This window comes from Calonectris borealis, chromosome 4 (assembly GCF_964195595.1).
Source record: "Calonectris borealis chromosome 4, bCalBor7.hap1.2, whole genome shotgun sequence".
NCBI lineage: Eukaryota > Metazoa > Chordata > Aves > Procellariiformes > Procellariidae > Calonectris > Calonectris borealis.
Window position 1 is genome coordinate 161,108 of NC_134315.1, and position 26,183 is coordinate 187,290.

The following is a 26,183-nucleotide window of genomic DNA, read 5'->3' on the forward strand; positions in this document are numbered from 1 at the left end:
CCCAACGGCTGCTGGCTCTTCTCTGGGGTGGGACGAGGAGCCTGGCAGGACCGGGAGGCACAGCGTGGCTCATGCCGCAGGGCTGGCTGGCACGCTCCGGCACAGAGCGTGGGAGCTGACCCCGACCCCTGCACCCACCTCCAATACCCACGTGGAGCAAGGAAGCTCCCCCTGCCCACCCAGCCCTGCCGGGCGAGGACCAGCCCCACACCAGTACCCCGGCAGCTGCCTGCACCACCCTCAGCCAGTGCTGGGCTAGAGAAAGACGGTACCGGTCCTGCTGGGAGAAGCCCGTGCAGGTGAGAGGAAGGGGCCAGCAGGAGCCCAAGCGTAGCTGCTCTGGCCTGCAGCAGCCCCATGGCACCGCACTGGAGGGAACAGACGGGGCCACCCTGGCAGAGCAGGGACGTGGTGAACTCCTCCGCGCGCCCAGGGAGGAGGAGAGGGGCAGTCGGCAGCTGGGCTGGGGCAGGCCCTGGCTCCAGGCAGTGGAAAGCACTGCGGTCAGCTCTGCGGAGCAGCTATGCGAGAAACGCCGCCCGGCGTCTCAGCTATTTCCCCTGCAAGCAGCCGGCTGGGGCTTGCCGGGGGAGCAAATTCCTCTGGCAAGGCCAGGGCGCCTGAAAGAAGGCCTGTTCTCCAGGGCGGGAGGGGCACACGGGGGAGCACCGGCTCAGAGCCGCCCTTCACCACGGCACCCCCAAGGAACTGTGCTTCTTTCATCTCCTAAAAATAACAGGCAGGGGCGAGGGCTCGGGAGCCCCGTCACGGGCAGGGCCTGGCTTGACACACGCATTCCTCCCACCGGAGCAGGGCCGAACAGGGCCCCTCACGGCAGCCCCTGCCGCAGAGCCGCCTGCCTCCCGCAGCGCCTGGCAGGGGCCGGAGCGGAGCAGGGGCTCTTCCAGGAAGGCGAGGAACAGCCGGAGCTGCTCCTTCCCAGAAGGGCCGTCCGGGCTCTTGGCCACCAGCTGCAGAGCACAGGGAGGGCCCCGCCGGTCCCCAGAGGCCAAGCTGCGCGCGTGGGAGAGCAGTGCTCCAGCACGGACAGACCGGGCCGGGGGAGGGACAGGCAGGGCCAACGAGGCACGCAAAGCCCTGGCCCTGGCGCAGGCTCACACCTTTGGCCCTCCCGAACACCAGGGCCAGCGAGATGCTGCCCCGACCATCTCGGAGTCCGGCGTCAACACCCCTTTCACCATGGCCCGTAAAGCTGCTGCATGGGTGCAGATGTGGATGCAGATCTTAGAGCATTTGCAATGCTCCCGGTGGAAGCAATCTGACGAGGCAGACGGCTGCCATGTCGCTCTGGCCTCGTGGGCACAGCCATGGCAGCGAGTGCTGCCAAGGCCCAGCTCAGCCGGCACTCCAGGGAGGCAGGGAGAGCCGCCCGGGCAAAGCCTGCCCCAGAGCAGCGCCAGGGCCGCTCTCCCTTGCAGAGGAGGTGGCCTCACAAGCCACGGCTCGGCGGGTGCCCGCGTGCTACAGGTGGAGGAGTCAGATCCCAGGCTGTGCGGGTGCGAGCGGGTGGCGGGACACCTCTGCACTACCACCGGGGAGATCCCTGGAGGCACAGCTGGTGGGCTCACGTGAGGCCTGACGGGAGGGGCAGGGTCCCACACAGCCCAGCCTCCCCTAGGCAACTGCCGCTGCCGTGGGAAGGAGGCCACGCAGCGCTGCGGGCTCCCTAGAAAAGTGCTTTATTTGAGTACAGAGGGGAATGGTTGCACCACAAGTCCACCCAAGAGCGGGCCGGGCCCCTCTGCCTGGCCCCTTCCAGTCCCTCACAAGCTCTCAGTCTCCGACCAGCGCACAGACACGGCTCAGTCCTGTGTCCTCGGCTCTCGGCCAGCACCGCCAGCCAGCGCCCACAGCGGCCTGCGCGGCGGCACCGCTACTCCGTGACCTCAGGGACCACGCTCACCAGCAAAGTGTCGTAGCCACGCCGCACCAGCAAGGCCAGGCTCTGCTGCGTCCGTACTGCCTCGTACACATCCTCCGCGCGGCGCGACGCCTGCCCGTTGATCTCCAGCACGACGTCACCCGCCTTCATCCCTGCCCTGTGGGGAGAACGACGACAAGAACGCACAGCGGGCGAAGCAGACGCTCAGCTTTGTCCTCCCAGAAGGAAGGGGAGCCGGGCACTACAGCAGGCTTGGGCTGCTGCACCAGGCGTTCCTCCAGCCACACCAGGTACCTTGGCCAACAGGATGCCAAGCCTGGGCAGGGGTCACCAGCCGGTTTCTGCTGCAGACTGATGGCTGTGGGGCCCAAGCCCTGCTGCTCTGGAGCAAAACACTCAGAGCTAAATACATCCCATCCTGCGTAGCTGCTCTCCCATGCCACCCCCCAAGGCACAGGGCAGCACTTACTGATGGGCCGGGGAGCCAATGATCACCTTGTGGATGAGCACTCCGTAGGAGACATCGGGGAAGCTGGGGTCACGCAGTTTCAGCTCAGCTAGGATGCTGCAGAGCGAAAATCAGCATCATGGTAAGGACCTCGGAGGCAGAGCAGGCCTCCCACCCCACCATGGCTGCACAGGCTCGGAGACCGTGGCGCAGAACCTCTCCTCCTGCGTCCCTGCATACTGCTACGCACAAGCGACCAGCTGCAAACCCCAGGGGCGCCCATACAACACCATCTTCCTGTCAAAAACTAGAGGACAAAAGTCCGAACCGTGCCAGGGAGAGCTGGGAACTACCAGAGCAGCTGCCAGCTGGATCACGGCTGCTGGCGATGCACCTCCCGTCGGAGCCGCCCCACGTCAGACCGCCCTTCCTGATACCAGACCTACCCCTCCCCTGCTGCAGGTCCACTTCTCTGCCTTTGGCAGGTAGGACACAGAACAAAAGCTGTGCCCCCTCTTTTTGCCAGACAGAAGGAGGTATACCCACATCTCTCCTCCGGAGTCTATAGACTAAACAATCCCACTTCCTCCAATCTTCCCGCAGATTAGGTTTTCTGACCCTTAGCTTAAATTCTGCACCTCTCACTGCTCCTCCTTTGGACTCTCTCTCCAACTGCTCCTCAACCCTCCTGAAAGCGTCCAGAACTGGACACAGGGCTCCAGCTGGATGTCACCAGAGTGGAGGGACCGTGCGTCGTGTAAACAGCCTTCTTCCCTCGAACACTGTGCATCAGCTCTGATGCGCTGCAGCCCAGAAATTCTCACAGTCTCTGTCCAGCTCCTTGCTCCTTATCAGGTACCTGTTCGGTCAGTTACGGCTCCCCACTTCGCACTGGTCCTTGCTGAACCCTACTATACTTTTTCACAGACCTTTGCAAGCTGCCATCCCTTCTTGATTTCACAGGATCACAACACGGTTGAGGTTGGAAGGGACCTCTTGAGATCATCTAGCCCAACGCCGCTGCTCAAGCAGGCTGCCAGGACCGTGTCCAGTCAGGTTTTGAGTATCGCCAAGGTCGGAGCCTCTCCGACCTCTCCAGGCAACCTGTGCCAGGCTTTGACCACCCTTCTCACAGTAAAAAAGTGATTTCTCATGTTCAGACGGAATCTCACTCTTCGGTTTGTGCCCGTTGCCTCTTGTCCTCTCGCTGGACACTCCTGGCAGAACAATGTCAGCTGCACGTTTACTAAGTCAAGTCCGCTTCTTCGCCTCAGCCGCTACAGCTGAACAATACACGCCCTTAAGCAGGTTCTGTACTAACGTAGTAAATGAGTTATTTTGTGATTTTAGGCTACAGAGCACTAAGAGTGGCTGCACCCGGTCCTGGTGGGTCGTTGACCCTGGCTGGCAGGTGAGTCCCCACCCAGTTGCTCGGTCACTCCCCCAGCAGGATGGGGGAAAGAACTTGAAGGGCAAAAGCAAGAAAACTTGTGGGTCTACATAAAGATGGTTTAACAGGCGAAGAAAGAAAGGAAAGAAAAGAAAAAAAAGGCAAAAAAAAAAAGGCAAGTGATGCAAAGGCACTTACTGACCACCTCCCACCACAGACTGATGCCCAGCCAATCCCCGAGCAACGGCTACCTTGGAAAAAACCCCAGTTTTATTGCTAAGCACCACGTCAAACAGCATGGTCAGCTCAGGTCAGCTGTCCCGGCTGTGTCCCCTCCCAGTCTCCTCCCTGGGGGTGCCGAGTGAGAAACAGGGCAGGCCTTGACGCTGCGTAAGCACTGCTCAGCAACAGCGAAAACATCTGCGTGTTACCAACAGTTTTGGTCACAGATCTAACACGCAGCACCACGTGGGCTGCTATGAAGAAAATGACCCCACCCCAGCCAGACCCAGTCCACAGGTCAGTCAGATGAGGGGTCCATCTGCCCCACCAGCCCATCACCCACCACGCCAGCTGCGGATGAGAGAGTTCCCCAGATGCCTATGGCCTCCAGCTGCCTGGCTCAAGAAGCTCCTGAGCCCTAACGCTGCATCTCTGCATTTGAAAGCCAATGATATTTTTCTTCTGTAAAGTTTTCTAGTCGCTCTTTTGAACCCTACAACATCAGCAAGTTCTATCACACACTGCATGAAGAACCAACCCGTGTTTTGGACGTCCCTCTAGTAACACCCCTGACCAGCAACACACCCCAGCAGCAGTTTCGTGGAGAACCTCTTCCCAATAATCAGCGCCTCTTTCCTTTGCTGTTTTCAAAGTCCTTTGCTCAGTCCGTACGTACCCGATGCTGTAAGATGACTGCGGAGGGCTGTGCTAGCCAGGGCCCTGCCTCTTCCCGTGCCTTTCTGTGGCCAAGGCGAGGGTACCTATGAGCCCCCACAGCTGAGCTCAAAGCCACGGGCACACCTCCGTTCCTGTCGGGCAGCAGAGCAAAGGCCTGGTGTCTCAGGAAGCTCCTGCCTGCCGGACGGTCTGCGCAGCAGGACCAGGGTGCCGAGGAGCTCGTACCCACCATGGAGCTGCTTCTTCCTGTGCTAGGGCAAGTTTCCGGCCTTTCAACTGAGCGCGTTCAGACAGTGTAATCACCCGATTCCAAGGCGAGCAATCCCTTGTTGGGAGATCTTCCCAGCAACTGGGCACAAACAAGCCTTGCAGTCATGGTTTCCCAGGACCAGCTGGCAGACTGCTGACGGGCTGTGCTGAAGCTGGACCCGCTTCCCAGAAGCCATGTCCTAAGCGTTTCACGCTTCTTCCCTGACAGCCTTCATCCTGCAGGCCTGTCCAGGAGGAGGCTGGGCTCCCACATCCCACAGGTTTTGCCGAGTACCAGCACCATCTACTGGGCATGTGGGCATCTACCGGGCATGCCAGCAATGCTGACAGTGTTCCGCCACCCTCCGCACTGCCCCGAATCTCAGGAGGCACAGAGCATCTGCTCCTCCGTTTGTGTCCCAGGCAGAAACCCCAGAGACTGCTCGTGGTGTCCAGAGGCGCAGGCAGCCTGCAAAGCCAACCAACACACAAGCGCCACGAGAGCTTTGGCAGGGGCAGAGCACGGCCCCGCAAGGTGTTTCTGCCAAGGACGCTACAACCACCAACCCCACCAGCATGCTGAGCCCCAACAGCCAGTAAAGGTCTCTTGAAAGAAGGCTGCAAGAGCCAAGGAACTAGAGCAGGCACTTTGTCCTTGAAAAGGAGACCTGCTCTCAGAGGGGAGAGGGCAGGTCCAGCACGCTCCTAACACATGCACTTGCTGCATCTAGAAGGCTGCTGGCAGGCGTTCAGGTATAGCTCCTGCAGCAATCCCCCCCCAGGGCTCGCAGCCCTGAGCGGAGCTCCGTGCAGGCTGAGCAGGGCTGTCCAGCCCCCAGCAGGGCACCCGTCTCGGGGTGCTTGGTGGGCTGCCAAGGCCACAGGCACGCCTGGCGACCAGCTGAAGCAAGGGCAGCAGGTGATCCTTCTACCAGACCCAAGCAGGTTGTCTGCCCGCAGTCCTCTTTGCGGACTTGAGATGCAGAGGTAACACAATGCCCTTGCCAAGCCACAGCCACGAGGGTGAAGAGTCTCAGACCCACAAGAAGTCACTCCTCTTCCCACCTGCCAGTGCCGTACTGGTCAGCACCATGATGACTTCCTTCCAGAGGCAGCACCCAGCCTCCCTCCTGACACCCAGGAGCCTCACACCACCCTCTGGCTGGCAGCCACGCCGTGTGTGCCAACACAGCCCGCTCTCCTACCTGTTTACCTCCTCCCTCAGTCGACTGCTGCAGTCCCACATGCTAGAACTGCTTTGGCACCACAGCAATTCATCTGGTAGATCCCTCCTCCCCGAGAGCACAACTTGCCCAACTGTTTCATCACAACTTTCAGTTGGCACACTGCATATTATTAATTAAACAACGTTTCTGGTGGCTTTTCATTCATGCTGTGTTGCAAGGGCTCTTTATCAAATTCCCCTAAATGACAATTATAGACTGATCTGGCACTCTGGGGGGTAGGTTCAGGGACTTTTTATCTGCTTGCAGATTCTGCCACAAGTGTAGAAACTTGCAAGCTTCTAATTTACCTCTGACACAGCCCGGAGTCTAAACACAACATGAGCACAAAGAGATTTGAGAGTGAATGCTTAAGCTGTGAAGACAATCCTCCCAAAAACAGGCACTCTCAGTTAGTTTGGAAGATCCCATCACACAGTCACCATGCCCCAACAAGACCGGTCTGTTGGCCCCCGACCTTAGAACACATACCTGGGTGTAAGAGTCAGCATCATCACCCCTATGTAACGGCGCTTTGTCTCTGTATTGCCAAACCAAGAGCCTGTCGAAGGAAAGGACATCAAATGACAAGGCTGAAAACAGACAGGAACTCAAAATAGCGCTGGGCTGAGCCAGCCGAGTCACAAAGCCCACGCACCTCAAGGCAGAACCGTGCGGAGGGAGTCACTCTGATTCCCTGCCAACAGCTTATTTAAGTTCCATTTACCAGTTAGAGCTTTATAGGTATTGCACACTTTGCTCTCCTGGTTTGAGTTGTCGTTGGTTTTGACTGAGAATATCACTCAATGGTGTCAACATGAGAACCAGAAAGCAGGAGTCTGCATTAAATAAATTATCACAAACACAAAGGAACAAAAAGAGCCAATGTTCTACAGGGCTAAATTAACTACCTGTCCTTTAGGATACAGCTGAATCCTGCACCTGCATTTCCATTAGTACGCACAAGGCTAAGTAGCCCCCAGTTTCCAGGTCATCCTTTCTCTTTTTGGGACACCAAATAATGGTCCACTGGTTTTCCCATATGCTGAGATCTACTGAAAAGTAGCAATGAACAACAAAACAACCATCCTCACCTAATCCTGGGGACTCAAGTGCAAGCTACTTGGGGCACTTTTAAAGTCTACCTGCAGCAGACGCAGGACAGCATTCTCCTCGCAGTTTGTTAGGCCCCTGTGGGCAGGGAAGTAGCAGCACAGCTTTCCCATGGCAGAGGGGAGTTTCATGCCAGGTGGGAGAATCTTCTTACCCCTGAAGATTCTTTCTCCTGCTCTGCTTGCCCTTCTCTCAGAAGGGCCCAGGGCCCAGCTGTGCCAGAGCTTCCCTCTTTCATCCTCCTCCTTCTGGCCTCCTTCCTGCAATACCCGAGCAGGGAGGCACCCAACTCACTTTTGCGCTGCTCCTCCTTTTGCAGGAACTTCCGCAGCCGGTCTGAGGGAATGGCAAAAGAGATGCCTGATGTCACCTTCATAGTGTTCACCCCAATCACTTCACCATCCTGCAGGGGAAAGGGCACTGTGCTACCCACCTTGCATTGCTGTGGAGAAGAGGGGAACTACCGTGCAAGCCTGGAGTCCCGCCTGCGTGCCCACCCCTTCCCAGCCTGCTTCTTCCGCAGCCTGCCTGACGCTGCGGCTGGGCAGGGGCGATCGCACGGGCTGCAGCCCACGCAGCCCCTCCCTCTGCCCTGCCAGCATCAGCCACGCCGGCCTCACCAGTCCCCTCGGCTCGGGCTCCCTGAAAGAGACGCTGCACAGGGCTCCCACCGGGCTGAGCCCCTGCTCCTCCTCCCACGGAGCCTGGTGCGGGCACAGTCCCTCCCTCCCAGCAGCAGTGGCACCCACAAGTGCTCCCACCGAGGGGCGTCGAGCCCAGGGGGCACAGACTGGAGGGCATGTGGCACCTCCCTGCCCCAGCCAGCGAGGGTGCAAGCAGAACTTACCAAGTTGACGAGGGGGCCCCCGGAGTTCCCAAACTGCAGCAGAGGAGAGAGCAGTAAAGAGGCCATGAAAGCGACATCCTCGCACAGCAGCACCCGCGGCAGGGAGGCAGAGTCCAGAGAACAGGGTCAGGCTGAGAGATGCAGCCAGCGCCCGGCTGACCAGCCAGAATCCCTTCGTCTCCCAGTGCTCTGTGTCCAGCCTCCTCTGACCTCACAGCACCCACAGCCCTTCCCCAGCTCCCCCCTCCCCAAAGCGAGCAGCCGGGACGAGGTGCCAACCCGCCGTGCACCACAAGCTCCCCTTACGTCGATAGCAGCGTCCGTCTGGATGTACTCCATGTCAGAGGTGGTCAGGCCCAGCTCCCGGCTGCCCCGCTGGGCAGAGCTGACGATGCCGGAGGTGATGGTGTTCTGCAGGGCGAACGGGCTGCCCATGGCCACCACGAACTCTCCCTGCCGCACCTCGGAGGAGCGCCCAAGGGGCAGGGTGGGCAGCGGGTGCTGGAAGAGAGGAGGTCGGTGAGCGGATGGGAGGGAACGAAGGGAGTGTCTCCACGACCACAATGCACACCTTAGGCTTGATCTTGATGGTAGCGATGTCTGCAACCTGGTCGACGTCCTGCACCACGGCGTCATACTGCTCGCCACTGGCCAGCTTCACCCGCACACGCCGCCGGTTCGCCACCACGTGTGCATTGGTCACAATGAGCCCATCCGGAGACACCAGGAAACCCGAGCCGTTAGAGATGGGCACATCACGGCCCGAAAAGGGATGCCTGCAAGGTGGGCACAGGTCAGGGAGGGGTGGCAGGGACCCTGACGGGACTGGTGGGGACTCGGGGGCGGGCAGGGAGGGCCAGGCAGACTGGGTGGCCCAGGCTGGCAAGCCTGGAAAGAAGTGGGGGACAGTGAGGATGTCTGGGCAACAGCACGATGGGGGAGACTCCTTCACTTCCCCACGAAAGGCCCCCACCTCGAGAGTCCGCACACACACGCGCGCAACAGGGGAACAAGCAGGACGAAGCAGGAGCCCGCGCACAACCGCAAAGGTACGATCCCGCTGGGACTACAGAGGCACGGTGGGAAGCTGACGTGAGCCGAGAGCTGCAACGGATGGTGCAGGCTCTTTGGGAAAGAGCGGCAAGGAGGTGAGTAGAAGGGGTTGTGATCTGCACAAAGAAGTAGCCTGAACAGACAGAGCCTTGTCTCGGAGCAGGTAATAACCACTTGGGAGGTGACGGGTACGTCTTCTTTAGACAGCTAGAGGAGGACTCACGATTGCAGGCCCTGCTTCCCATGGGGGACATCAATCACCCTGACCTCTGCGGAAAGGCCTGGTGCTGACTGAGGCACAGCATCTCGTGACACGAGACACAGAAAGGGCTGAGGAGACTGGTGCCTTTTTACCTTGTTCCTTGGGCCTCCCAAGTCCCTGTGCCCAGAGACAAGAGTCTGTGGGAATGTAGCATTACACAGAAGAAGATCAAGGGAGGGATTGCTGAAGCCAACTGGACACGCACAAGTCTGTGGCACCAGACAGGATACACAAAGGGGGATGGCTGATGTCCCTGAGAGTGCTCAAATGCCACAGTGGAAAAGGGGGGCTCCTGATGGCTGGAAAAAGGCAAATGTCACACCAGCCTGCAAGATTGGCAAGAACAAGGATCCTGAAAACTGCAGGTCAGTCAGCTTTGCCCCCGTCTCTGGGAAAGCTATGGAGCAAACGTTCCCAGAAACACTTCTCGGCACACCGCACACAAGGAGGGGACTGGGAGCAGCCAGCACAGACTTACCAACAGCAAATCATGCTCCACCAACCTGGCTGGCTTCTGCAAACAGATGAGTGGCTGTGCAGGTAAGGGGCGAGCAGTGGATATTGTTTACCTTAAGAAGGCGTTCAGCATGGTCTCCCCTGGTACCCTTCTAGCCACGCAGGTGACATGCGGGCTGACAATCAGATAAGGTGAATGGAAAGCTGGCTGGACCACCAAGGTGCAAGCCCAGCTGGTGGTCAGCTACTAACACCACGCCTCAGGAACTGAGAGAAGGGCCAATGCCATTTAACACCTTTCCTGTTCATGAACCGGAGGATGCCCGCACTCGGCAAGCCCGCAGGTGACACCACACCGCAGGAAGCCATCAACAGGCTGAAGGGCAGAGCTACTATTCAGAGGTGCCTTGACAGGCTGGAGACACGGACGGGCAAGAACATTACGGAGTTCAAAGGTAAATGCAAAGTCCTGCTCCCGGGTCAGAGTCATCCTGCGCCACAGGACAGCCTGGGGCCGCTGCCTAGAAGGCGGCTTTGCCGAAACGGTGCTGGAGGACACGAAGGTGGCGGTGCGGAGCAGCGCGTCCCTGCGGCGAAGGCCGACCGTGTGGCGGCTGCGTGCGCAGGCAGCGGGGCGAGGGGACGGATCCGACCTTCCCGCGGCACTTGCGGGACCCCAGCCGGATGCCGTGCCCGGTTCAGGCTGCCTGCGACACGAGACGGCCGGGGCGGGGGGCTGCGCTGTGCGGGGAGAGGGGGGCCGTGCAGCCGGGGGGACGGGGAGGGTCGGGGGTCCCTGCCTGGGGGTGCGGGGACGACGGGGCCAGACCCTTCTCGTCGGGGGACCCCGACGGGAGGGGACCGGGACAGGGCCAAGAGGGAAACTGCCCCGGCGGGCAGCGGGGAAGCCGGCTCCGCGGGGGCTGCGGGCCGGGCCGGGGGCGGCCGCCCGGTGCCGGTACCTGCCCACGATCTCCACGTAGACCAGCGCGGGCGCCGTCTTCTCCACCACGTCGGCGATGAAGTTGAAGGCGGCGCGGGGCGAGGCGGGCGGCGGGGCGGGCGGGGCGGGCACGGCGGCGCGCAGCGCGGGCAGCGCGGGCCGGCGGCCCTCGCCCTCCCGGGTCCACAGCAGCACCAGCGCCGCCGCCCCGGCGCCCAGCGCCGCCGCCAGCGCCCGGCCCCCGGCGGAGGGAGGCGGCGGCGGCGGCGGGGGGGGGTGCTGGGGGGCCTCGGCGGCCCCGCACAGCGCCCGGCACCAACGCACCGCGCCCGGCCGCAGCGGGACCCGCGCCCACCGCGCCAGCGCCGCCATGCTGCTCCGGCGCCCGCCCGCGGGGCACGCTGGGAGCTGAAGTCCCGCCCCGCCAGGCCCGCCGGAAGGCGTAGTCCTGAGGCGGAGGCCTGCCGGAAGCTGTAGTCCGCCGCGGGGCACGCTGGGAGCCGTAGTCCTGAGGCGGAGGCCTGCCGGAAGCTGTAGTCCGCCGCAGGGCACGCTGGGAGCTGTAGTCCCGCCGCGAGCGGTGTCGGTAGCCGTGGCGCGGCCGCCGGCGGGGGAGGGCAGGGAGGCTTTGCGGCGAGAGCAGCTCACCGGGCCCGCCGGACCCGCCAACCGCCCTCCCTGCGTCGCCGTCCGTGGAGGGCCGGCGGCGAGAGGCAGGGAGCGGCGGTGGGGCGGCGCGGTGCACGCCGGGAAGGCGCCGCGGCTCCCAGGCTGCCCCGCGCGGGCCAGGCGGGCGGCCGCGGGGGAAGATGGCGGCGGGTGTCGGGCGTCCCTGAGGCACCGGGTGCGGCGGGGATGGAGCCTCCTACGGCCCCGGGTCCCGAGCGGCTCTTCGACTCGCACCGGTGAGCGCCGCGGCGGCCTGGGGGGCGCGCGGGGCCCCCTCCGTGTTTCGCGGGGGTGGGCCGCGGGCTCCCGGGGGAGGCCCGCGCAGAAGGCTGGGGTGTCCCTGGCGGGAGGCCCCGGGGATCCACCGGGGCAAGGGTATCCCACGGGAGCTCCGTGGGGAACGCTGGTGTGTCCCGTGGGGGGACCAGTGAGGGTCCCGGGTGTGCCCGGGAGGCCCGCGGGGAGGCCCGGGAGGGGCTGGGTGTGTCGTTGGGGAGGCCCGGGAGGTTACGCGGAGCGGGAGATGCAGGGTGGTCCCTGGGGAGGGCCCGGGCGGACATCCGACCATCCGATGTGTGTCCCAGCTATGCTCAGGCTGTCTCTGCTGCTCTTTGGCCCGACAGGTTTCCGACCGATGGGTTCCTGCTTCTGGCCCTGCTGCTCTACGCACCCGTGGGGCTCTGCCTGCTCATCCTGCGCCTCTTCATCGGCGTACACGTCTTTCTGGTCAGCTGCGCCCTGCCTGACAGCGTGCTGCGACGGTGCGTGAGCCCAGCTCTCCCCAGAGTGCGGAGCTCCTGCTGTTGCCCGGGGTGGGGCTGTGGTGTGCAGACACCGCTGTGGGGCGGGAGGGCTGCCCTCGCCCATTGGGGTCCTTGGCCATGGAGGCTTGGTTCATGCAGAGGTTTACGGGGGGCAGCGCTTTCGGGACTCTGTCCTCAGGACCCATGAAGGTGCCTTCTCTGCCAAGACCAAAACTGGCAATTGGCTCTTGAGTGCTCAAGGACTGATCTGACTTGGATCAGCTGCGTCTCTGCTAAGAAATTCTGCGTGAGGCTTGCTGGCCCATGCTTCATGCTTCATGCTGCAGCTACAGCCCTGCAGGCAGCCTTCAGCCCCACAACAATTCCTGTCCCAGACATCTCTCATGTCGTTTCCTTTTTGTACCAGTGTCCTTTTGCAAGTCACATGAATTCCCAGGTCTCTGTTCTGTTTGTTGGATATGTAAGCCAGCGATGGCTCAGACTGCAGGGCTTGAGGAAACCACTCCCCTCCCTCCCCAGGTTTATTGTACGTGTGATGTGCTCAGTGCTGGGCTTATTTGTGCGGCAAAGTGATCCCCGGCTTCGTGATGTCAATGTGAGGGTGTATATCGCCAACCACGTGACACAATTCGATCACAACGTCATCAACCTTCTGACCTCATGTAATACGGTGAGTAACTTGCAGCCGAGCATGGCAGGTCTGGAAGTACCTCTCTCCAAGAGAAGTGCGCAGAGAGCTCTTTTAGAATTTAGGTGTTGCTGTGGTCCTCTTCCGCTCTTAGTTATTAACCCAGGATTGCACAAGCCCTGAGTTTTTTTCTGTGGTTCAGTATCATGCTTTAGGCTCTGCATGAAAAAATAAAACAGGGCGAGAAGGAACAGGAACTGTTACAGTGGGTATTGATTTTATTGAAAGAGAGTGGGCAAATCCTAGCATCTGTATCATTATCTGGCCTTGCAAATAGGTGGTGTCAGAAGCAGGGTTGGTTGTGGGGTTTTCCCACAGCACTGGGTGCCACTTCCGTGCCTGTGGACAGCCGGCTGCGCTGCAGAGGAGCGCTGAGGGGAGCGGCGGGGCGGTGGTGCTCGGGTTATTGTGCTGGGCTGGTGGTTGTGTAACTTTCCCTGTGCTCTTGTGAAATTCCTTTTGTGTGGAGTTCCTGAATCAATAGGCTCCGAACGTGCCTGGGAGTGAGCTGGTTGGTCCTATATCCTGACAGCAGTAGATTTGCTCCTTGCCTGGAGAAAAGTAGCTCTTCGAAGTAGTGTATCCTTTGCCAAGCAGGTCAGGAACTACTAGAGAGAACATGGAGAAACACGGTTGTCGCCCAGGGCAGAGGGGGAGTTCATTCCTCTGGCAGACAGCGTGCAGTCTGAAGTGAAGATTAGGAATCCAGTTCCAAGGGAACTGGCCAGAGCAGTTACTGAAGCCTGGCAGTAACGCCTTCTCTGCTACTGGTGCTCTTCGTGTGCAGGTTGCTCCCCCGGCCCCCAGAGGCATTTTCGCTGATAAGCAGGAACTTTGTCTCCCACCGTCACCTGGGAAAGTAGGCCGTGAGGGGAGGACGGAACGGCATTTCTTCCTTACTCTTGTTTTTCCTTGCAGCCTGCGTTGAATGGTGCTCCTGGCTTCATCTGCTGGTCACGGGGATTCATGGAGCTGGGAGTAACAGGAAGCCGAGCAGAGCTGGTGGATTCCCTGAAGGTGTATTCATCCCACAGAGGAAACCCACCCCTGCTGCTGTTCCCGGAGGAGGCTGCCACCAACGGCCGGGCTGGCTTGCTCCGCTTCAGGTATTCCTGGATATTCCCGCAGCAGGGCTGTCGTCGCTTTGTTTTAGCTTTGGAGTCATTCACTGCTGAATTCTTCCTTTTCAGCTCTTGGCCGTTCTCAATCTTGGATGTGGTACAGCCAGTTGCCCTACAAGTTCAGAGGCCTTTGATCACTGTGGTGAGTCAGGGACGTAGGGCAAGGAGGAGTTGTGGAGGCCTGCGCTGTGCGAGGGTCTTGGCGATGCCGTTAATTCTGCTGCTGCTTTGAAGCCTCTGGGTAGTGCAGCCTGGCCTTGTGTCCTCTCACCCCAAGGACTCGCTTCTCAGTGCTGGCACTTGTGTTTTTCAAGTGCCTTTCCCAGGGAACTTCCGCTAAGTCAATACTTTTCTAGTTACGCTGGCAATTTTGATAAGCGTTGTAGTGGCTCAGCTGTCTAACAAGGTGCCATCTGGCTTCCATGACCATAGCATCACTGCGTCTCATCTCCTCTTTGTGAGCTCCCTTCTTTTAAAGTGCCTTGAAAGAATAGCTCCAGCCACCCTGGAGAGTGGCTGATCTGCCAGAGCTTATGCAAGGCTCTCCGGGTCAGGTTCTTGAACTCAGGCCTCCCAAGTGCAGATACGTAACATGACGCAACGTTAGCTTCAGAAAAGTGGCAAAGTTCACGATGGTAATACCAGTGCTGCTAAATAGATTGCTATAAGACTGTTCTCAGCCTATTTACAGAGTGAGATTTTGTTGAATTTCTTATTTCTTGATATGACTTGTGGATCTACTTGATTAAAAGACACTTACATTTTATATTTATCAGACATTTTAGCTGATTCTCTATTGTCCATCTTCTTAAGGTAGTAGGGCACAGTGGATAGATTTAAAGCCACTTACCAGCAGGTCACAAAACATTGCTGCCTGTAGTAAAACATCTTTTTAAAGTGAGATTCCGTTAGGGATTTGTTCTTTGCCCAGTGCTATTTAGTGCTTTTATCGGCGCTGCAGATGGCAATATTGAGATCCCTGCTGGTAAAGTTCAGGTTAGTGAATAATGAAGAAGGTAGATTATTGATCGTGATCCAGTGAGCTAGCGATAGCTGCCAGTGAACGGCTGTGACTTGGAAGTCTAATGTGGTCTGTGGGTGCATAACGTGGAATATCTGGTGGGGCGAGGAACACGGTGTTAGCTGCTTGTGTGCAGTGGTGAAAACTGCTAAAATACTATGCGAAGCTTTGGTAACCCCGCTGCCGAGAAGGTGGGGCGGTAGTAGAGAGAGTTCAAGGAGGCCATAAGCATGATGCAGAATCCAGAGAGCAACACTTAAAGGGACTCAGCTTAATCAGCTTATCAGAGAAAAGGCAGAGAGATTGTTGTGGATAGCTGCTTGCATGTTGGAGAAGAGCTCGAGAGTGGAGAATTCTTATTTTTTTCTGACAAAGCACACAGTAGCAGTCTTTGCAGGTGCTGAGACTAAATGTTGGTACTGCACGAGTTCAGTTTTGGATTAAGATGCAGTTTTCTAACAGTAAGGATACTTTAAATTTTTGAATGACTACTTCAGGAAAGTGGGATAGCTGTCCGGTTCTGGACTGTTTATAACGAATATCTTATCTTTTTATGGTTTTGGCTCCTCCGAGAAATTCTGTGAGATGTGACAAGTTCTATATTTGTCTGCGCATCCTTTCCTTAATGAACGTTAGGAAGAACAGCACGCACATAATTGCAGATCTCTTTGACGATACTGCTTATAGTCACTTTTTGGCTCAGATTTTTATCTTCAGAGGTCGAGCAGGTTTTTTTTGCCCTTCACGCACATTGGCTAAATAAATCCTAGTGGATTTCTTATGTAATTTTAAACCGTCAGAAACTTTCCAAGGACTGGAGATGCGATAGTTCAAATGGTTCGATTGGTGCTTTACAGAAAGCTTTCTTATGTGATATATATCAGACACTGGGCTGAGCAAACCACCAAATTTGGGTTTAAGAAAGAATTTTCTCTAGCTGCAATTGGCTGGAACCTTGAAGGAGGGTGTTCTTCTGTGGCACAAGGCAGTGTAACTGCAGTCTGGCTGTTGGCATCACTATAAGGCACTTGGGTTTAGGTTTTTTAGATCTGTTTACCCAGGAGATGAGGCTTCTTTTTGTTAGCCTTGGTGGCTGTGGTTTCTGGGCTTTTCTCATTTATAGCACCTCTTTCCAGGCCATGGAATAAACCAGGCACGAGGCCTGTCTTGGAGCCACGCTGCTTTGGTCGAGGACGAAGCCATGTGTAAAAGAAGCTGAGGCAGCTACATTGCGAGCTGCAGATCTTGAGATGGTCTTCTCGCCAGCTTGTGAAAGTTTGGTCACTGCGGGATAAAAGTAACCAACTACAAAAATCCTAGGAACAACGTCCGTTCAATAGCAAATTCTTTAGAATCATTGGAAAGTGCAGGTTGGGGGAATCTCTGAAGGTCCTCAGTTCAGCTTTCTGCTCACAGTCAGACTGGCTTCTGAGTATGGTCCAGCTGCTCGGGGCTGTGTCCTGCTGAGAAGGACGGCGAGCCCGCCGCTTCGGAGCGCCTGTTCCAGCGCTCTTCTGGCAGGCATCGCAGTACTTCTTAGGGAAAAGGTTATTTACTAATTTTTAGAAATAGGAAGAAAGTAATAAATTACAGCTCACCTTTAATGATTTATCTTCAAAGAGAAGAGTTGTTTAAGACTTCACAGTGCAGCCTGTTTGGAAGTGAAGAGATAAAGCTTATGGGAGTTGAGACATTACATGGGCTGTTCCCATCAGAACAAGGGAGGATTGTTCATGATTCTAAGGAAGCATTAGTAGGTCTTAAGGCATTGTCGGTCCTTTCTAAAGGCTCAGTGTAGTAGAGAATGTGGGGATATTGAGGGAAAATCCTGCTGTCCTAGTGGGAGGAAAAGGTGACTCGGAGCAGTGAAAACTTTGACCCTCTTGCTCTGCCTGGTGAAGGCTAATGAAGGTGAATCTGCCCTGGGGCTTGCCCTCACTGTGCGCTGGGTTTGCCGTTCCCTCTTTCCCAGTCCTCCACATCTCTCTGCCCGCGTATCTGTTACTTGCTGCCACGGCTTAGCTGTGTTCTGTCTGCCTGCTTCCCTGATGGAGACCTGACTAGCTCGTGTTTTGTGGGCCGCAATCTCATTGTGCTCTCTTCCCCAGAGTGTGGCTGACTCCTCCTGGATTACAGAGCTGCTCTGGACCTTCTTTGTTCCCTTCACAGTTTATCAAGTAAGGTACTATCTCTCTCTCTGTCTTTCATTTGGGGCAGGGTTTAGGGTGGGCAGAGAGCCTGACGTTTTTGCTGTTGTAGGAAGAGATCTTTTGGTATGCGCTAATGCGCACCCTCATTGTGGTATCTCAGCATGGCTTTGTTCAGCATTATTTGGTCCATGCCAGGTCCAGCTTCTGGACCATCTTCAACCAGCTTCTGAAGTGGAGAGGGCTCTTGGTTTCTGCGTTCAGTTGGTGAAGGAGAGGAGTCTCTCGGGGCTTTTATGTCGAGTTTGCCGGGTACATTTTTGAAGCTAGCTGCTCTGCTGTAATTCACCCCAGGGTTGCTCAGGTCCCTGGTGATTCCCTGCAGGCAGCTCAGTCCTCTAGCGTCTGTCTCTTCCCTGCAATCCCTTGTGAAACGCAGAGGTGGTTCAGACGCCTGCCTAGGGCCCAGGTGAGCCCAGACTGGCTGAGTAACGTCGGCGTAACAAGAGTCCATAGGCAGCGGAGTCAAATTTAGGGGTCGGGGTATTTCAGCAAAGAAGAGTCTTGTGCTGTAGCTTTCCCTGGCCGTATCTGGCTTGAGTCTTGCTGATCTGTTTTCTACTCTCATGTAAACAGCAGTGTCTCCTCATTTGGGGCCTTTCTGGGAACTTAATTAGGAGATACTTCGCAAGTTACATTTGAGTGCTAATAAAGATTCAGTGAACTAGTTTTGTCTTCTGATCCGTGCCTTGCCCTTAATTTTGCAAGCTCGTGTTAAGGTTTGACGCTGTCTTGTGGGGAGAAATTTGGGGTGAGCAGGGAGAGCTGAGGTGGGGATAGCACCATTGCACTATCGATCCCAGATGGGGCTGGCTCCTCCAGCAGCCCTTGAAGCAGTCAGCCCAGTGCTGTTGTCCCCATTCAGGTGGATGCCGTCTGTCCCCAGACGAGCTGAAGAACTGAGTGAGGATTTTGCGCTCCGAGTTCAGGAGGTAGGAGGATGACGTGGGAGAGGGATGTGTAGGACTGCTGCAATTTGGGATGGTCACAGAGGAGAGTGGGGTGCAAGCAGAGTTGCCAAGGGCATTTTTGGATGGGTATATTTGTATGATGGGAACTCTGGCCCGTATTTATTGCCCCTTATAATTATTCAGTTTTTCCATGGCCTATTTGCTACCCCCCATTTATCCTTTCTGCCGGTTATCAAGGCTCTCCCCATCTATGTCAAACCTTTCGCTCCCTTTTCATAATACCACAAATCAGACAAAGCGATTGTTTCTCCACCTTTCCCTTATGTGCTGGGTACTTCATAGCTCCTGTACCAAAGATCTTGTATCTCCCTGTCAGCCTGTTTTGGCAGGATGATACTGCCTACTCCTGGTCCTTCATGTGCTCCATGCAACACTGAAATGCATCACTGAGGCCCTGGAGAAATCAGTTCCCAGTCCTCTTCCCCTCGCCGTGGCTCCACGCAGGCCTGTACCTCTGATACACTCCCCTGCAAGACGGGAATGCCTGGGTCATGCGTGTTGTGTGCCGTGCACATGTGACTCTCCTCTACATTTCTGCAGCTCTTGGCCATGGAGCTGGGTGTGGTATCCACACGGCTCACTGCAGCAGACAAAACTGAACACATGAAGAGGCTGAGGCACACGTCGCTTCTCCCCTTTGCCCCAGGTAGGTGTCCTGGGTGGTGTCCTGGCTGTGGAACTGCCACTTGGGCTTTGCCTTCGGGGAGGTCCCAGCCTGCTCTTGGTTATTTGGCGTGGAGGGAGAGGGGAAGGCATGTGTGACATCCTCGGGGGAGCAGGGGCTGCCTGTGTGCTCTAGGCTGGGGGTGGTAGCTAGGGAGAGGACCACCACCCCTGAGCACATGATGGTGGTGTGCAGGAGGTCTGGCTTTATCACCCCAGTTCATACTAGAGGAAGTGGAGCTGTTGCACTTGAAGGCCCTGCACCTCTAGGCCACCTTCTTGTGCCCACTGTTCTTTCTCTTGCAGCCTCAAGCCAGCCCCTGGCAGCCAGGCCCAGGATGCCTTCCAGCCTGACTGGTGTTGCTCCTGAGGATGTGCGGATCACGGCAATGGCTCGGCGAGTCAAGGAGGTGCTGCCTCATGTGCCTCTGGAGGTCATCAGGATAGACCTGGGTGAGCGATGCATGGGGTATTAGCAGGGACGCAGGGTCACCTTCCATGCCAAGCCTCTGTGATTCCTGAAAGCAGAAACCTTGTCCCTGCTGCACTGTGCAGCACAATGGCAGCAAGGATGTGAGTGTCCTGAGGTAGCAGCTCCCTCTCTAACAGATCCTCTTTGTCCCACAGCCCAAACCAACTGTGTGGATACCACCATTGCCAACTTGCTGGAGGGGAGAGTACCCTTCTTCCCTGAAAGTAAGGAGGCTGGTACTGACCTGCCTGCCCCGTCTACCTCCCAGGCTGGAGCTGCTTCTGGCATCCAGGGCTCCGTAGCTGTGCCTTCTTCCAAGGTACTTTTGGTGGTTGTGTTGTCTCCTCTGGTCTGGTGGCTTGCAGCCAGAGCGTGATGGCCTGTGTTCAGGACTAGCCATGATGTCAGGGGAATGGAGCAATTTAAATTGGAGACCAAATTGGCATGCTGGGTCCTTGCAGAGCCACTAAGGAGGTCTCCTGGCTTTTTTGACTGTTTCCTGATGTCTCTTCTGCTTTCTGTTACAGCCAGCTACAAAGCAATTTGCAAAGTCCCCTGTGGAGCGGCATCTGTCCTTGCAGGAGCGGAAACGAGCGTTGTACGACTATGCCAGGAGGTGAGAGCCCACCCGCACCTCACCCTGTCCCAAACCCCGTCCCCAGCAGTACCCAGATTTGCCCCAAGCGAGGGTCAGCCCTTGCTTTGCCTCCTGTCCTCCCGTTCCTCTCCTCTGGCCCAAGGCAGCAGGGCTGAGCAGCGAACCAAGGCTGAAGGAGAGAGGAGGCAGATGTTTGTCTGCCTCGCCTCTTCCAAGCATGCAGCCCCGTGTCATTCCTGGGAAGTGCTCTGTCTCCTGAATTGCCACTGGACTTCTGGTTTTGGGGACTAGGTGGGATAGAAGCTGTTTGCCAGAAACACAGCTGCTGAGGAATAGGGCTTAGCAAAGAAACCTCATTTGCTTCTTCGGTGAAATGGATTTGACTGATAGGAATCTATAGTCCCACAAAGATTTCTTCGAAATTAGTATTGATGCTATGGAACATTCATTTTACAAAGTTTGTTGTTGGCAGCAGGGACAGTGCAATTAATCTTCCTCAGTGTAGGTGGAGGATAACAGCAGGGAGCGAGTTTGACCTCTGTGCATGGTTTTGATGAGGCAAATATTGGAACAAGCGTCCAGTTCTGATGTCTGGGTCTTTTTTTAGAAAAGATACGGAAAATTCAGAATGAGTTTGGAGGGGAAGTTAAGTGAAGTGAGTTAAACTTACTGTATATGAGATGGCACGCTATATATAATTTCGGGTGAAGGAACCAGGTTCTGAAAGGCTGTTTAATCTGGCAGAGAAGAGCAGAATAGTAGAAGGTTGTAGGCAGACACACTTTGCACAGGTAATGGGGTAGTTGTTTCTGAAAAGGGAATTGATTAATTAGTGGAATAAGCTTCCAGCAGAAACGATGGCTTCTCGGTGCCTGGCTGACTCCTTAGAAGATGCTGTGAAGATGTAGAGATAACGGAGCGTTTGGCTCAGTCCAGAGCGAGAAGAGGCGAGCTTGCTGCAAGGTCGGGTCTCCGCTCTGTAGGGTCTTGCTGTGAAGGGGAGAACCTGCCTGGTGCCACGCTCAGGCGTTGCACTGAGCTTTGCTCCAGAGCACTCCGGGAGACTTGGGAGAAGATTGCGGAGGCTCAGGGATCAGTTAAACCTTTGAGATCCGGTGGCTTTTTGACACTGCATCAGCTTCTCCCTGCTATTGAAAGTCTAGGAAATTCCCATGGTTGGAAGTTGAAGCTAGACAAATTCTAAGTGCCCATTTCTAAAGGGCCAGCCCTAGGTGACGCTGGGTCGCTCTTAATCACCAAGAATTTAATTTAAGCAGGTCTGTTTTTCTGAAAGATCATTTCAGTTTAGAGGAATTACATCCCAGAAGAGTCCTGTGGCATAGAGAATGTTAGGCTCCGTTTTCAAAGCTGTGCCCCAGACCTTTTAACATGAGCACAGAGATGGCTGAGGGCTCTTGCTGGATCCACCGGGCATGGTCACAGCAAAGAAAAGGAGGTGGAAATCCTTCCCTGTGGATACCCCACCTGACTTTGTTGCTCTTCTGCGTGCCAATCTTTTACGTCCCTTTTCTGAGACTCTTCTGACTTCTGGCTATAGAGTAGTGATCTCTATACTTCTCTGAGAGGAAGGGGTCCCCACGAGATTTGGAAAGGCGATTGTGCTCCTCATCTTTCTTTACTCCAAAGAAGGGCCTTCCTTGCTGTCCTAGACTTGAAAGCAGGTACGTGTCTGTCTCAAGTTCTGAGTGACAGCAGCAACCCCTCTCACTCGGCCGTTTCAAGCTCAGAACAGGTTCGCGGCTCAAGGCTTGCTGGATGTTTTATTTTCATATAGCCCTCTGCCCAGGCTGCTGAACGTACTGGCGATTCACAGTGAGACGTGGCTCTTCTCGGGGGAGGATTTTGCTTTTTCAGGACGGTTCGTTCCCCAGCTAGCCGGTGTTTAGCGGCAGCACAGGCAGGCCGTGGCGGAAGCTGGGCGTCTGTCAGTTCAGGGTGGTGGTCACAGGAGTCTGGTGGTCTCGCAGTGCCACCTCTGCGTTCTCCCAGGTGGAGTCTGGCTTTGGTCTGGCACCTTTTCCTGCCTCTGGGGCCTGGAGCGTTGTGCGTATGTATCTCATCCAAACTGAGGTGTAAGGCTTAGCTTTCACCGCCCCACGCCTGGGGACATTTATAGCTTTTTACCAGCAGTCCACGCCACTTCCCATGTGCTTTGTAGCTTACCCAAGTAGAACATCTCGGGCGCGGGCTGGTAGCACGCCTGGCCTTGCTGAACATTGAATGGCTGGGGCTCTGCTGGCAGGGCTGGGGCTCTGCTGCGTCGTGTCAGGAAACCTTGACTGGGAAGCCCCTGTCCTGACGCCAGGCACGGACCTGCCGGGGACCCAGAGCTGCTGCCGGCGGTCTCCAGCGGCCTCCCGCAGCTCGGGCCGACTCGGCCCAGGCTCGGTTAATGCCCTGTCGGGCTTGTCCCCAGCAGCGACTTTATTTTGCCGAGTGGCTTTCCTGAACAGCGTGCTCTGCCGGCCGGCTTCGCTGAGACCCCGCACCAGCTTGAAAGGAAAGCCGCGTCCCGTTCGAGCGGGCGCCTGGCCCGGGGAGCGTCCCGGCTCGGCTGCTGGTGCGGGGCCTGCAGCCGCGCCCCTGGAGAGCGGGGGAGGCTTGTGAGGGTCCCTCCGGCCCCGGCCCTCTCACCCCGCCGGCCCCGGCCCTTCTCGGTTCTCTCCTCTCTGCCCGCCCCTTCCCCTCTCTGGGCGACGCTCGGACGGAGCTTCCCGGTCGGGTTTCTGGGAGCGGTGGTCGGGCGATCCCGGCCAGCTTCCTCCGGCGGCAGAGCCGCGGGCGGCGGGCGGGGCGGGGCGCGGGCAGCCCCGGCCGTGCCTGACGGCGCTTTCCCCCGCAGGAGGTTCGCCGAGAAGCACGGCGCGGCGCGGGCCGGCGGCAGCCCCTGAGCGGCGCGGCGGGGCGGGCCCGGAAGCGCCTGTGCCCTGCGCGGCCGGGCCGGGCCGGGCCGCCCCCTGGCGGCGGAAATAAACGGCGGCAGCGTCTGGCGCGGCTCGGCTCTGCGGGCACCGGGCGCGGGGGCGGGGCCACCGGGGCGGGGGGGGCGGGGCACCGGGCGGGGGCCGGGCCAGCCCGGCTCCGTGCGGATCCGCACGCGCCGCGGCCGCCGCCCGCTCGCTCGCCGCACGTAGGCGCCGCTTAAAGGGGCAACGCGGCGGGGCCGGCGCCCGCTGTGCCGGGCGAGCTGCAGCCGCCGGCCGCGCCCCCGGGGCGGTGCTGGCGGGGAACCCTACGGGGGCCCGGCCCCCGCCGGCGCTCCCGCCCGGGTGCGGACCCCGCGGGCCCCAGAGGACGGAGCCGGTGCCCTTTTAAGATACGGGCTCCCGGTGCCGGTGGTTTTATTTACATGGGGGCTCGCGGGCGTCACGTGACTGGCAGAGCGGCGGGGGCTGAGCGCGGCTGCACCCGCGGGGCCATGGCGTGCGCCGGCGACGACGGTCCGTGGGGCGCCCGGGACGTGGGTCAGTGGGGTCCCGGGTGGGCTGACGTGACCCGGGGGCTCCGGGTCAGTGGGGTCCCGGGTGGGCTGACGTGCACCGGGGGTCCGGGTCAGTGGGGTCCCGGCTGGGCTGACGTGCACCGGGGGTCCGGGTCAGTGGGGTCCCGGGTGGGCTGACGTGCACCGGGGGTCCGGGTCAGTGGGGTCCCGGGTGGGCTGACGTGCACCGAGGGTCCGGGTCAGTGGGGTCCCGGGTGGGCTGACGTGCACCGGGGGTCCGGGTCAGTGGGGTCCCGGGTGGGCTGACGTGCACCGGGGGTCCGGGTCAGTGGGGTCTCAGGTGGGCTGACGTGACCCGGGTGGGCTGACATGACTTGGGGGGCCCGGGTCAGTGGGGTCCCGGGTGGGCTGACGTGACCCGGGGGGCCCGGGTCAGTGGGGTCCCGGGTGGGCTGACGTGCACCGGGGGTCCGGGTCAGTGGGGTCCCGGGTGGGCTGACGTGCACCGGGGGTCCGGGTCAGTGGGCTCCCGGCTGGGCTGACGTGACCCGGGGGGCCCGGGTCTATGGGGTCTCAGGTGGGCTGACGTGACCCGGGTGGGCTGACATGACTTGGGGGGCCAGGGTCAGTGGGGTCCCGGGTGGGCTGACGTGACCAGGGTGGGCTGACGTGACTTGGGGGGCCAGGGTCAATGGGGTCCCGGGTGGGCTTACGTGCACCAGGAGGGGGCTGGATCAACGGGGGTCTGGGACAGGCGGGCTGACATGCACCACGGGGGCCGGAGCGGAGGCAGATGGGGCTCCAGGGGAGCAGGGCACGCCAAGGAGCAGCCCTGGGCAGGTGGGGGTGGGCAGGTGGGGGTGCGCAGGACGTCCCAGGTCAGAGACCACGCTCGGTGCTCCCGTGGTCCCTGGGCAGTGGTGCAGGACGCACCAGGGAGGGCTCCCGGACGGGACGGGGTGGCCAAGGAGCCTCTTGGACGGAGTGGGTGTGCTGGTGGGCCCAGGGCAGAGTGGGTGGGCGGCGCGGGGGCCAGGCTGGTGCTGGGCTGACAGCCCCCCCAGGCTCCTGGGTGGAGCTGTGGTGTGGCCCCGGGTGCCCGGAGCCCGAGCCCGCGCCCTCGCAGTTCTTCTCCTGCCACACTGACGTGGAGCGGATGCTGCTGGAGGCCCAGCTAGAGACGGAGAGTGGTGACGGGTGAGTCCCGAGGAGGAGCCTGGGCAGCTGGAGTTCTGCCCCGCCAGGATGGGCGTCGGGGGGCCAAGGGCGGCGCAGGCTTGGTGACCGAGGGGGTTATGTTTGCAGTGCCCTGCTCGCGCTGGGCTCCCCGGCCTGGGATGACGACGGAGCCGGCCAGGCGAGCGAGCAGCCTGGGGAGAGCGAGCTGCTCCCTCCCTGCAGCCAGCCCCAGCTGGGCTGCCCCCACCCCCGGCAGGTAAGGGAGCCGGCCCCCCGCACCGCGCTGCGCCCTGCGGGCCGTGCTGGCCGGGCCCCTGGCCTCACCTGCCTTTGCCTCCTAGAGGGATGTGCCGGAGGAAGCCGAGCAGAAGGAGCGACGCCTGCCAGCATCCCTCGGCTGGGCCTGTGCCCACCGCCCTCAGCATCCAAAGTAAGGCCCGTGTCCTCCACTAGCGTGTCCTGCTGTCCCCTGCCCTCGCTGTCTGCCTCACCACCCCCGTCGTGCTGTCCCCGTGCCCTCCTGCTGTGCTCTGCCCTCTTCCTTCGTGCCCCCTTTAACCGAGAACTTTTCCCAGGGAGTTTGCCTTTGTGTGCTCCCCCCAGCCAGTGCTGTGGAGCCTGCAGGGAGGTGCAGTGGGGAGAAAGAAGAGACTTTTCAGTTCAGAGCTGCTGCTGCTCTTCATCCCCTCGCTGCTGCTCAGCCATGTGCTGACCCTGGGCCTGGGGTGAGTTTCTGATGGGCCTGACCTGTGCTGTCGAGTGGCCTTGGCCAGAACCGATCCCTTGGGTGCGGGCAGGGTGGGCCCTGGGCTGCTGGGCGTCTGTGCAGTCTGGGGCTGTCCGGGGGCCTCTGGCTGCCCGACCCAGGGGCTGTCCCCATGGGAAGTGGAGGAACGCTCCTGGAGTTGGACTGTTCATCCTTGCGTGCTGTTCCACACCGCTTCTCCCAGCAGCCACAGTTGCCTCTGTGGCTGCTGCCCTCTTCCCTCACTGCTGGCTCGCTGAGGCCCGGCAGGCTGTCCCCAAATGGGTGCCTCACAGTGGCTCTCTCCAATCCAGGATCTACATTGGGAAGCGGCTGGCAGCCTCCTCGGCAAACCCGCTGTGAAGAGCTGGGCTTAGCAAGAGACTGAGTTCCACCACCTCGCTCCTCTGCTCAGCACGTGGAGGGAACCCAGGCACCAGCGCAGCCCAACTGCTCCCAGGCTTCGTGTTTGTGGCACGAGGTGCCATCTCCCCTTGTCCCTTCTTTAGCCCCAGCCTAGGGAGCTGATCCTACCCGCCCACGTAGACAGGAACCCACGGATGGCAGCTCCCTGCTGCAGGCAGCCCCTCCCCATCCCTTGGTTACGAGTCCAGGTTCCTCCTCTTTAACACAAGACTGTAAATATGGCTCCTGAGCCTGCAACACCACGTGCGAATAAACAGCCCTGTACCACCTCGGGAGGCAGAGCAGCGTGGCGGCAGTGCCCGCGCCAGAGCTGGCACAGCCCGGCCAGGAGAGAGTGAGCGTGCTCCCCAGCGGCATCGGGTTCCCATGGGCTTTCCCTGCCGCAGGGCTCCAGGCTGCAGGAGGGCGA

General features: G+C 59.0%; 2 protein-coding genes across 7 annotated transcripts; one reads left to right on the forward strand and one right to left on the reverse strand.

Moving 5' to 3' along the window:
• Positions 1-1,686: 1,686 nt before the first annotated feature.
• On the reverse strand, positions 1,687-11,159 carry HTRA2 (HtrA serine peptidase 2). The gene is made up of 8 exons (XM_075148229.1): positions 10,807-11,159; positions 8,645-8,849; positions 8,380-8,574; positions 8,074-8,106; positions 7,521-7,629; positions 6,606-6,675; positions 2,373-2,468; positions 1,687-2,060 (listed from the first exon to the last, which is right to left on the reverse strand). Exons 1-8 carry the CDS (start codon positions 11,157-11,159, stop codon positions 1,895-1,897), a joined length of 1,227 nt encoding a protein of 408 aa, XP_075004330.1. The 3' UTR covers positions 1,687-1,894.
• A 401-nt stretch (positions 11,160-11,560) lies between these two features.
• AUP1 (AUP1 lipid droplet regulating VLDL assembly factor) lies at positions 11,561-26,047 on the forward strand. Of its 6 annotated transcripts, none has more exons than XM_075148224.1 (14): positions 11,561-11,692; positions 12,080-12,217; positions 12,740-12,890; positions 13,827-14,014; positions 14,099-14,171; positions 17,159-17,232; positions 18,123-18,189; positions 18,769-18,874; positions 19,198-19,344; positions 19,519-19,682; positions 19,891-19,979; positions 24,945-25,033; positions 25,179-25,328; positions 25,663-26,047. In XM_075148224.1, exons 1-13 carry the CDS (start codon positions 11,643-11,645, stop codon positions 25,313-25,315), a joined length of 1,473 nt encoding a protein of 490 aa, XP_075004325.1. In that variant the 5' UTR covers positions 11,561-11,642; the 3' UTR covers positions 25,316-25,328; positions 25,663-26,047. The 6 variants fall into 6 exon arrangements, with proteins under 6 accessions (XP_075004325.1, XP_075004324.1, XP_075004327.1 ...); XM_075148223.1 differs by having other exon boundaries at positions 25,207-25,328; XM_075148226.1 differs by lacking the exon at positions 25,179-25,328.
• Positions 26,048-26,183: the final 136 nt, after the last annotated feature.